The sequence below is a fragment of the Rhinatrema bivittatum genome, chromosome 17 (genome assembly GCF_901001135.1).
Source record: "Rhinatrema bivittatum chromosome 17, aRhiBiv1.1, whole genome shotgun sequence".
In the NCBI taxonomy this organism is placed as follows: Eukaryota; Metazoa; Chordata; class Amphibia; order Gymnophiona; family Rhinatrematidae; genus Rhinatrema; species Rhinatrema bivittatum.
Window position 1 is genome coordinate 51,645,270 of NC_042631.1, and position 12,323 is coordinate 51,657,592.

Genomic DNA, 12,323 nt, shown 5'->3' on the forward strand with positions numbered 1-12,323 from the left:
AGAATTAAAGAAAGAAACCCACAAAGTGGAGATCCAACTCCACGGGGAGGCAGGTGGGTCTCGTGAGGACTGACAGTCTGCTATCCTTGGAGAACACCTGTTGCAGGTAAGCAATTCTGCTTTCTCCAAGGACAAGCAAGATGGCTGTCCTCATACGTATGAATCCTTAGCTACATGTGCCCTCTCCTCCCCAACAAAAAAAGGGGACCAACAAACAGATGCCAATGGGAACAACATTTTGTTGGTCACAGAAAGGGGGCAGTCTGAACAGAAATAAGTCCCAGGCAGGAACAGAGTTGTGTTCTAAACCTCAAAGAAGTTCCGAAGGACAGATTGGCCAAGCCTGCTGTCGCATCAGCCATCCCTATCCAAACAGTAATGTGATGTGAATGAGTGGATGGAGCTCCACATCGCAGCTGTACAGATCTCCTCCATGGGCACTGCTCACAAGTGGGCCACTGAAGCTGCCATTGCTTGAACAGAGTGATCTTGACATGGCCACCAAGATGCAATCCTGCCTGGGCGTAACAGGAGATGTAGTCTGCTAGTCAATTTGATAGCATCTGTTTGGCAATGGCGATCCCCAACCTGTTCTGGTCAAAGGAAACAAAAAGCTGGGTAGACTGTCTATGGGCTTCTTTCTGCTCCAGATAGAAGGCCAAGGCTCTCTCTTGCAGTACAAACTGTGCAAGGCTTGTTTGCCTTGGTGCGAATGAGGCCTGGGAAAAAATGTTGGCAGACAATGGACTTGTTAAGATGGAAGTCCAAAACTAACTTAGGCATAAAATTTTGAGTAAGGTGGATAAGTCACTAAGGACTGAAGCAAGTGAGCGCCATCAAAAATATGACCTTCCAGGTCAGGTTCTTCAGGTCACAGGAGTGCACTGGCTTGAAAAGAGCTTTTATCAGTTGAGTTAAAACCACGTTGAGGTCCTAGGGTAGAGCAGGAGACCTTAGGGGAGGCTTCAACTGAAGCAGACCACACATGAAACATAACTATAGGCTGTGCAAAAATGGGTTTACCAACACACCAACGTGGTATGCACAAATTGCACTCAGACCAGCTTCAGAGAGGTGTAGCAGGTATCAAGCAGTTTTTATGTTGATCAGGAGAAAAGGTCTAGGGCTCTTTGCTCACACTACACAGAAAACCTCCTCCACTTCAGTCCATAGGACTTTCTGGTGGAAGGCTTTCTGGATATGAGGCCATGAGACATTTTCTGAGAAATTGAGGGGTTGCAGGATCAATCTCTCAACAGCCAAGCTGTGAGCAACAGGGCCTGAAGGTTGGGATGTAGCAACCTGCCCTGATCCTGGGAGATGAGATCTGGGGAAATCCACAGTCTGATCAATTTCCAGATGGATAAATCCCAAAGAAGTGGAAACCAGGCCTATCTCAGTCAGTGTGCGGCTATGATAATCATAACCCCTTTGTCCTCCCTGTACAGGGAGTAGAACTGAGGAACCTTCCTGTTCCAAGGGGCCATGAACAGATCCACCACCAGACTTCCCCAGAGGTGGAAGATCCGGTTCACTATCTCAACAGTGAGGTTTCAATAATAAGTAGTCCACATACCTGTAAGTAAAAACTCACCTGCGCTAAAAAATTTGAATTTATCCCTATCAATTAAAAGGCGGAATGAAATACAAACAAAAAACAAACTTTGAAATGTTTGTATGTTAATGCCAGAAGTCTAAGAATTAAGATGGGAGAATTAGAATGTATAGCAGTGAATGATGACATAGACTTAACTGGCATCTCAGAGACATGGTGGAAGGACGATAACCAATGGGACCGTGCTATACCGGGGTACAAATTATATCACAATGACAGAGAGGAGTATCCGGGAGGCGGTGTGGCACTTTGTCTGGGATGGCATAGAGTCCAAAAGGATAAACATCCTGCATGAGACTAAATGCACAACTGAAGCTTTATGGTTAGAAATCCCTTGTGTGTTGGGGAAGAGTATAGTGATAGGAGTATACTACTTGGCCAGGATGGTGAGACAGACAGTGAAATGCTAAGAGAAATTAGGGAAGCTGATCAAATTGGTAGTGCAGTAATAATGGGAGATTTCAATTACCCCAATGTTGAGTGGGTAAATGTATCATTGGGACATGCTAGAGAGAGAAAATTCCTAGATGGAATAAATGACAGTTTTATGGAGCAATTGGTTCAGGAACTGATGAGAGGGGGAGCAATTTTAGATCTAATTCTCAGAGGAGCACAGGGTTTGGTGAGAGGTAACGGTGGTTGGGCCGCTTGGCAATAGTGATAATAATATGATCAAATTTGAATTAATGACTGGAAGGAGGACACAGTAAGCAAATCCATGGCTCTAGTGCTAAACTTTCAAAAGGGAAACTTTGATAAAATGAGAAAAATAGTTAGTAAAAAACTGAAAGGAGCAGCTGCAAAGGTAAAAAGTGTGCAAGAGACATGGACATTGTTAAAAAAGATACCATCCTAGAAGCACAGTAGCATGGGATAGACTTAGTTTTTGGGTACTTGCCAGGTTCTTATGGCCTGGATTTGCCACTGTTGGAAACAGTGTGTGTGAGAGAGAGGATAAAGTTTGTGTATCCTCCTAGCCCCCTATTCCTCGACAATCTCAGGGTGACTAAAAATCAAGAGCTCCCAGGTATGGACAGCAGGGCTTTTATTTATTTATTTATTTAAGTTCTTTTAATATACCGATGCTCAAGATGAAGGTCTTATCGTACCGGTTTACAGCATAACCAGGGGTAACCAATTAAATAGAAGATAAAGTTACAATGAACAGGGAAATTACAGTGCGGGAGGAGAAGAGTGAAAGGTAATAGTTTAACAGAACATAGTTTAACATAACATAACAAAGTAAGTAACAATCTACATATGATATTAGCTTAGACAATGGTCTGGTAAGAAAAACTAATAATCCTTATTAGTTTTAATTACTGGGTGTTATTTGATATGTGTGCTGTTTTGAAATATTTTAGAGGTGCTTGGGAAATTTAAAATGTATATGACTTCAATTAATAGAAGTTGTTATATTTGTCAGTAGTTTTATAATATTTTTATTACTATGATTTTTTAAAAATATTTTATTACATTTAATCAGAACATAACAATATGTAACAAAAATATAAACATGTATGCATTGGTAATAATAAACTTGTACAACCATTCTTCAGAGTTTGAATCATCGTAATCACAGTTTTTCCCCACTGCACTTTTCTGAAGAATGTTCTGAGGTATAATTCCCTCCTGGTAATGTGCTACTGTCCTTCAAGAGAATGCTGTGATTATCGACATGACACCTTCTCAATATGTCTTTGTGTGGCAAATTCAATAGCCCCTTTCTTGTCCTGTTCATGAACAGTAGGTAGAAGCAGTATGGTTAAACTGTGATGCTTTGAATTATCATGTGCCCCCATTTTGGCATGGGTGTCCACTTATCAGTCCGCTCACTCCGAGTCCATCACAAATCTTTAGAGAGTAGGTGAGGTAGTCTGTTAGTTATGACGATGTGAAGCGGTACGACACACCCAATGTTATAGTCTGTCCCAGCTTCTATATTTTGGTGAGATAGCTCCAAGTCTTATAATAGGAGGCTAGTTGATTATGCCTGGTAGCCATTAAGTAGTCTAGACGTTGATGCTGTCGCATCAGAGTTATGACATCTGCTACTGTAGGTAAAGCCTTGGTTTTCCAGTGTCTTGCTATTAAAATTTGGGAGGCTAACCAGACCTGTTGGCCGAATCTTTGTTGATCCTTGTCAAACTCTTTGACAGAGCCATTTAGTAGGGCCTCTCTGGTAGTCAATCCGATTTGTGTGTGTAAAAGGTTGTTAACTCATGTCTCCAGTTCCTTCCAAAATAGTGCTACACTTGGGCATGCCCACCAAATGTGTATGAACGAGCCTACCAAGCCGCATTCTCTCCAGCAAAGGGGGGATTGCTGAGCGTATATGGTATGTAGTTTCTCTGGGACCAAATGCCATCTATAAATTAGTTTATAGCAGTTTTCCTGTAATCTCGCTGAGATGGAACATTTACTCGCCATTTTAAATATATATTCCCACTCCTTAGGATCAAAGACTCCCCAAGTCTTTTTCCCACTTGGCAAGATGTGGCAGAGTAGGTTGATCAGAACTGCAAAGCAAGCCATAAATTTTCAAGGAGATCTTGGTGATTTTATCTGCCCCCACGCAAAAATTTTCAAAAGGGTCCGGGTTCTTATAAATGTTTAATCTGTGCATAGGCTAGGAAATCATTCTTGTCCAGTCCATATTGTTTGCTAATCTGCATCATGGACATCAACTCCCCGCCCTGGTAGAAATGACCGATGTTAGGGATACCCATTCATTGCCAAATGCCAAAGGATGCTGATTTGAACCTGGCCGGGAACTGATTGTTGTGGAATAGGCATGACTGATAGAAGTAGGAGAAATTCCCGACTACCTTGGCTTTCCAAGTTGCCCAGACCTTTACGGTTGTCTGGAGTGCCCAGGGAATGCAGCTAGTTGATCTCCAGGTGGGCGCGGCTGCCATAGCATAGCATTAATAAGCATTGCTCCCACCATCGCTTGTTTAGCTTGTGCCCACTGTTTAGGCGCATGTTGTTTGGCTATGTCTACTATTGCTTTCAGCTGAGAGGCAACGTAGTAATATTGAATATTGGGTACTCCTAAGCCTCCTGCCAATTTAGGCAAAAACAGCATGCGATGTGCAATTCTGGGAGGCCGATGTCGCCAAATAAAGTCAAAAAAATTTTCTGCATTCTTCTCAGTAGAAAAGATGTCAAGAAGACTGGTAGTGTGGCAAATAGATATAGGAGACAGAGTAGGACATTCATCTTTATGATGGCAATCCTTCCTAGCCACAAGAATTGTCGTTAATGCCATTTGTCAAGGTCGCGTTCGATGGCTTTTAGGAGCAGAGTGTAATTTAAGGCATATAGTTCCCCCAACGAGGAGTTTAAATAGATGCCTAGTTACTTTATTGCTTTCTTTGCCCATTTAAAAGGGAAAATGCTCTTAATAGCGTGGATTTTGGCACTGCTGAGATTAATGTTGAGTAGTTCCAAATTTTCAAGGTTCACCTTGAATCCAGATACTTTGCTGAAATCTGTCATTTCACTTAGGACCTCTTCCAGTAATTTTGTAGGGTCTGAGAGAGTGAACATAGAGGGGCGGATTTTAAGAGCCCTGCTCGCCTAAATCCGCCCAAAACCGGGCGGATTTAGGCGAGTAGGGCCCTGCGCGCCGGGAAGCCTATTTTACATAGGCCTACCGACGCGCGCAGAGCCCCGGGACTCGACTCGCGTAAGTCCCGGGGTTCTCCGAGGGGGGCGTGTCGGGGGGTCCCGGTCGTCGCGGCGTTTTCGGGGCGTGTCGGCAGCGTTTTGGGGGCGGGTACGGGGCGTGGCCACGGCCCGGTCCGGGGGCGTGGCCGCGCCCTCCGTACCCGCCCCCAGGTCGCGGCCTGGCGTGCAGGAGGCCCGCTGGCGCGCGGGGATTTACGCCTCCCAGAGGGAGGCGTAAATCCCCAACAAAGGTAAGGGGGGGGGGGTGTAGACAGGGCCGGGCAGGTGGGTTAGGAAGAGGAAGGGAGGGGAAGGTGAGGGGAGGGTGTTAGAGGATTCCCTCCGAGGCCGCTCCCGATTTCGGAGCGGCCTCGGAGGGAACGGGGGTAGGCTGCGCGGCTCGGCGCGCGCCGGCTATAACAAAATCCATAGCCTTGCGCGCGCCGATACAGGTTTTTAGCAGATACCGCGCGGCTCCGCGCGTATCTACTAAAATCCAGTGTACTTTGTTTGCGCTGGAGCGCAAACAAAAGTAGGCTATTCGCGCTCCTTTTAAAATCCGCCCCAATGTCATCTGCAAATAGTGACAGTAGGAAGTTACGACCGCACAGTTCAATTCCCTTAATATTCTGGGACCACCTTATGTGAGTTGAAAAAGGTTCCAGAAATATGGCGAAGAGCAGAAGTGACAGGGGGCATCCCGTCTGGTGCCTCTCAATCTCGAAACAGGGCCCGTAACCGGTCCATTTACTTTCACTGTTGCTTTCGGTGAGGTGTATAGCTGGCGAATCCATTGAAGAAAAAAAAAACTTTCCAAATTTCATTGCTTCCAAGGTATGAAATAGAAAGGGCCAGTGTACGAAATCAAAAGCTTTTTCTGCGTCTATAGCCAGCAGTACTGCCGGATTTTTCTCGTTCGCCCACATTAGGTCTAGTATCTTGCAGACACTGTCTGCGGCCATGCATTGGGGGAATGAATCCCACCTGGTCAGTGCAATTAAGCCTGGCAGGTATTGATTTAGCCTCACTGCCAGTATGTGGGCCAATATTTTCAAAATCTTGATTAATAAGCGAAATAGGTCTGTATGACCCACATATCAAGGGGTCTCTACCCGGTTTAGGGATAATGGTTATGCCAGCAACATTGGATTGGGCATGGAAAGAGCCCCCCCCCCTCTCATATGTGGTTGAAGAGGTCCACCAAATGGGTCCACCCATTGTATCAGATAACGCTCAGTAATATTCACTTGACAGTCCGTCCAACCAGGTGATTTTCCTTTTTAAAGGTCTGAATAACCCATCTTACTCTTCTGCGGCAGTAATCGGGGAGTCTAAAAAAAGTCTGCTGTCTACTGTCAAGGAAGGGAGCTGTACATCTGCCAAGTATGATGTAATAGTGAAGTCCTGAATGTCCGCATCCTTGCTATATAGTTGAAACATAAAAATCCATGAAGCTTTTCCTTATCTCGATTGGGTCAGCTGTAATGCCCCTCGAGTGTTTTATCTTAGGTATCATCCTTTGAAGTGTTCTCGTTTGAGTTGACATGCTAATAATTTGCCTGCTTATCACCGCCCTCGAAGTAGGCTTGATTGATTTTTTCCAACTGGAATGCTGTCATCTCTGCATGCAATTTTTTTAGGCGGTTGCGAGCATCATTGAGTTTAATATATGTTTTTGGAGATAAATTATGCATATGTAGTTTCGCCAAGTGATCATCTCGCTCTGTAGGGCTTTCCTATTTGCCTCTCGTTCTTTCTTGATAGCAGATGCTCTGAATATGCACAGCCCGCGTACTATCGCTTTAGAACATTCCCAGACTGTACTAAGGGGGACTGAGGGGATGCTATTGATTTGGAAGTACTCTCTTATATGAGTAATTAATGTTGTCTTAAAGTCTTCATCCTTAAGTAATGAAGTGTTTAACTTCAAATAATTTTGACTCTCAATTTTGTCTCTGGATTCTAAATCCAACTCGACTGCTCCATGGTCTGACCATGGCGATTGGATGTATATCCGTTCCAGTGATGTTGGGCATGAGACATTGGTCGAGCAGAAAGAAATCAATGCGAGAGTAGGTATTGTGGGGGTTCGGATAGAAAGTATATGTCCTTCATCTGGGTGTCATCTGGGTGTCCGCCAGATGTCTGATAGTTTCCATTTGTGCATTATGGCATGTAGAAGTGTGCGGGTTTTATGACCTGCACTCAGGGAGGTTTTACTAGGGTTATGGGAGTTATCCTTTTCCGGGTTTAGTGTTAGATTAAAATCTCCTCCTATTATAAGGAAACCCTATACGCCTTTTTCCAGAATGCTCTGTATCTGGTGCCAATAGGGTGTCTGGTCCTGGGTAGGAGCGTATATGGATAGCAAGGAGAATATGTCATTTCCTATTTTAAGCTTAAGAAATACATATCAGCCTAGAGTGTCTATTCTCTTGGACAGTGTTTCAAAAGTTACAGATGCCGAGATCAAAATCCCAGTGCCTGCATATTTAGAGTTCTTGCTTGCTGCTGCTAGAAAAGTTTGCGGGTATTCTTTATATTGCAGCAAATATTCATGTTTCTTATGTATGTGTGTCCCCTGCACGAAGGCAATAGTGGCTTTCTGGGCTATCAGCTCCCTATGGAGCATGTCTCTTTTCCTACGGGTGTTAAGACCCTTCACATTAAGCATAAATCCGGGCTATCAGCTCCCTATGGAGCATGTCTCTTTTCCTACGGGTGTTAAGACCCTTCAAATTAAGCATAAATCGTATCATGGTTGACTGATGGAGCTGGAGTAGTGTTCCCTATGTTTAGCACAAGAAGTAGAACCAAGTAAAGCTGTAATGCACACAATATATACTCTAAGTATATATGGTGTCAGAGATATGATCGCGTTTCCGAGAAAAACAACCCCTTACTTTGAATCCATACATCCTCCCTCACGGATCCCCTCCTCAGGGGTTAATTCACCACTATCCAAGTGGCTTCGCGCTCCCCGCCCCGAATCTTTCCCCTAACAAAACATTATAAATAGCTAAACAGCCTGTTATCTTATATTAGCGTTTTAACCGTACAACTGACGATATAAATGATTCATATGGCAAAATATTATCCCCAAATTTTTATTATTTTTTTTTTGTAATTGGAGTCCTTGCTGGTTGAACTTTAGGAGTTCATCCTTGGTCCAGGAGAGCCTCATTTTGCTTGGTAGTTTGATTCATGTACTTGCGTTTTGCTTTCCCAGCTCGCTGCCATTTTGCCTTGGGATCCAAGGTATTTGCCTTTGGGGCTGATGGTTTTGTCAGGAGGTTGAGCTCTAAGCCTGCTTGATCAAAAGCTGTTGCAGCATCAGACACTGTCTTCATCCGATACGTGATACCTTGATGTTGAAAGGAGAGAGAAAATGGGAACTGCCAGCAGTAGCGTATTTCAGCTTTGCGAAGGGTCTGTGTAACCGGCCAGAGCTCAAATCTCTTTTTCAGCGTACTGGGTGCTAAGCCTTGAAAAAGTGCAATCTCCAGACCTTTCCATATCCATAACTGTTTGGTTCTAGCAATCGCCATTATTTTTTCTTTTTGCAAGTAGCTTTGTAAGTTGATGATAATGTCTCGCAGGGTGTTAGGTCGGCATGCCCCCAGGGTTCTATGAGCTCGCTTGATTTGAATATTTATGTCCCCGTCTCACCCTCTGGGTGGGCTGCATTTGGGCCTTGTGTTACCATGAAACTGCAGATCTTCCTGGCCATTGCCATACAGTCTGCATATTCAGCAGTCTCTAGTCTACCTTAATTCTTATATTAGACCTGCGATTGTGATTCTCTAGGTCCTCCAATTTGTCATTTAGGGTATTAATTTCCTGCTGTATGTCTAAGTTAGTTTGGGTCAGCTCGGTCATGGCCACCTCATGGCCCTCCACCCTCATTTCACTTTCGTCCACTCTCTGTCCCAGAGCCCGCATCTCCTCCTGATTCTCAGCGAAAGAATTAAGTAACTCTTCTTTATGCTGCCTCATTTCTGATCTGATCTCCATAAACCACTTTCTCAATATGGATTTTGTGGGCAGATCTGAAGTATGTGTTACCTTGCTTGGAGTTTGTTGCGGGGACAGGATTGGGGCCTCTGAGTCAGAACTTTCCGCCTCTCCATGCTTGCTGCTTGCTCTATCGGGTCCAGTCTCCTGCAGCTCCATCGCGGCTTTTAGAAAAGAGACCAGCTGAAGCTTGCCAATTTTTTCCTTTGCTGACATCGGGGTGCAGGCGCGAACTCCGCGGGAGCAGCTGGTGGTACACGCAAGCTTTTAAGCTGCTAAATCAGGCTTTCGGGGTGAGGTGTGATCGGGAGCTTCAGGCGTGCGCAGCCATCTTGTTTCGCAGTGAAACCACGCCCCCTTATTGCTATGATTTTACTATTATAATTGATGCTTTATGTTTCTTGATTTTTAGTTTGTTTTATGAGAAATGGTGGTTCTGTTTTTCCATTGTTACATACAGAGTCTGGCTTCTTGGGATTTCCATTTCAGTTTGTTGTCTGCATATTGCTGGTTCTAATTTGTGATCCTTTATTCTGTATTTGGTGAGGGTCTGTCTGTGTTCTGCATGTGTAATTGAGGTTAAATATTCTGCTAATGTGTTATTTCTATATAGGGATCTATAGAAGCTTGGTTTGTTCAGTTTTCCTAATAGGAGGTATATTGGGGTGTTTTAGAGGCCTAGTGTAATGTTTGCAGGGACACCTTTTTCAAAGGGTTATAACTGTTTGAGGGCTGACAGTTCTGTTTTGGAATGGGAGGTTTATTATATTGTAATTTAGTTTGCTCATGGCTTTCTGAAGACCAAGCCCACATCCAACATGCGTTACAAGGATCCTTTTGTCTTTTATTTAGGGTTTTCTGGTTGACAACATAGCTGAGCATGTAAATATAATATACATGCTGTTTGTGATCGTCTTACTTCAAAAGACTGTACTTTGTGTTTTTCATGTAAAATCTTTTATTATAAATGCATAATTTGAAATTGTGTGTGGAGAGGGCCGTGATAGGGGGAAGGCTGGGCACAAAGCTGTAAGATTCACTTAGGGTGTCTAATACCCTTGCACTGACTCTGATTAGTAAAAGAATACGAATTACATGTTTAAAAAAAAACAGAATGAGGAAAGGGCCAGCCTAGTAATTGTTTGCCCAAAAGTTATCATTGGCTCTGCATGTGGTGACGCATTAGTAAACTGCAATTGAAGTTCAGCTAAACGATGTACTTCACAATAAAGGGAAGCCAGGCGAAAGGGAAGCAACTTGGCCAGGGATCTGGTCCAAGCAGGGAAGGATCGTGTACCCTTCTGTGAAGGTATATGATGAACACTCCCATGTGCCCCCTGGCTTCCTCCTGGACTATCTTACTGAAAGTCAGAAGTGAGCAACACAAAGAAGCAGACCCCTGGGCTGCAAGTCAGAGGAAACAGGTTCCAGGTTGTTGAAAATATAGTTGGGAGATCTCCCAACCATAGGAACTCCCTGCCAATCCCAGCAGGAGTTGCCTCTGAAGCAAACACAGCTCAGGGCCCATCTACCCTCAGTAAAAATAAACATATATTGACAGAGACCTAGACTCCAGCAGGGTGACAGCAACCTGAAGAAGAAGTTTGCAAACTTCTCTACTCAGAGCGAAAACACGAATGTTGCAAGAGGCAACCCCTGTGGAAGAGGACTTTTTCACTGATCTAGGAACCTGGAGTACACCAGAGGAGGAGCAGTCTGACAAGCAGGGCAGACTGCCCATCAACTAAGCAGAGAAATCAAAGCTATGGCTCGAGAAAAACAACATGGCACACAAATGAAAAACATCTGCATGGATAGGAAACTGCCTTGTCAGCCCATGAAACGCATCTACTGACAGGGTTACCTCTGAAAGAGAAAAGAACCCTTAAGTGACTGCAAATGTGTGGGGAGCGGCTTTTGTGAGATCTGCGACATCGCTCTTTTGACAGTGGGGAAAAAAGGGGAATTAGATTCAGTCAATGCTGGGCCCGGACTTTTACAGTCCTGGGTACTGATATGCAGACATTAGGAAAAAAGCACAGGACTGCTTCTATTGCCAAGTCCAAAAGCAAAGCACATTCAAGCAGCATTTTCTGAATTATCAGTAAGGCTGCTCACCCTGTAAAAATGTTGCTAGCAGTAATTTTGTTATAGGTTTGACAGTTGCTTGTTTTGATTGTAAATATTACTACTTTTAACATAAAGCTTGGGGGGTAACCAGCACAGAGAAGCAGTTACTATCATAAGAAAATTGCTGGGCAGACACTCAGAATGGACTATTTGGTCCTTTTCTGCCATCATTACTATTATGTTAGTGTGTATGTGAAAAAATACTAGATCAGAAATATCAGAGAGAAGGAAACAACTTACTGCAGGAAGCCGAAGCGGTCAGTAACTTTATAAAGATCGAAGTCAGCATCTTCCCAGGGGTCAATCTGAACCCCCTCATGTCGCCCCTGCAGAGAGAGAGAGAGAGAGAGAGAGAGAAAAAAAAAACCGAGAAAGAAATAAGGAGAGGCTCCAGCCACAGAATTCCTTTCCCTTAGAAATACAGAAAATATTGGCAAAGCTCCTGTGGGTCCATCCAGTCTGCTCATTTACACCTCAGAACTGCATTATCACGTTAATCGTAGTGCACGTTTCATGTTCCTTCAACCACTAAGTTACTAAGTTTTACCTGTGAAAAGCGCAGTTGCTTACCTGTAACAGGTGTTCTCCTAGGACAGCAGGATGTTAGCTCTCACATGTGGGTGACATCATCCGATAGAGACCGGCACGGATAACTTTTGTCAAAGTTTCTAGAAACTTTGGCCAGCAGACTGAGCATGTCCAGCCTGCTGCTATCTGCGCGTCCATGCGAGGTTCCCCTTCAGTCTCGTAAGATAGAAAAGCTGACAAACGAAAAATAAAATAACAAACAGAGGGTGAACCTAACCTCATGGGGAGGCAGGTGGAATTCCTAAGGGCTAACATTCTGCTGTCCTAGGAGAACACCTGTTACAGGAAAGCAACTGCGCTTCTT

General features: G+C 44.1%; 1 protein-coding gene across 1 annotated transcript in view; it reads right to left on the minus strand.

Moving 5' to 3' along the window:
- Nucleotides 1-12,323, minus strand: part of LOC115079276 (USP6 N-terminal-like protein) — a 459,663-nt gene that overhangs the window by 255,325 nt on the left and 192,015 nt on the right. Inside the window, exon 3 of the mRNA XM_029582658.1 lies at nucleotides 11,672-11,757. Coding sequence (XP_029438518.1) covers nucleotides 11,672-11,757 — 86 coding nt within the window. The remainder of the gene's footprint in view (nucleotides 1-11,671; nucleotides 11,758-12,323) is intronic.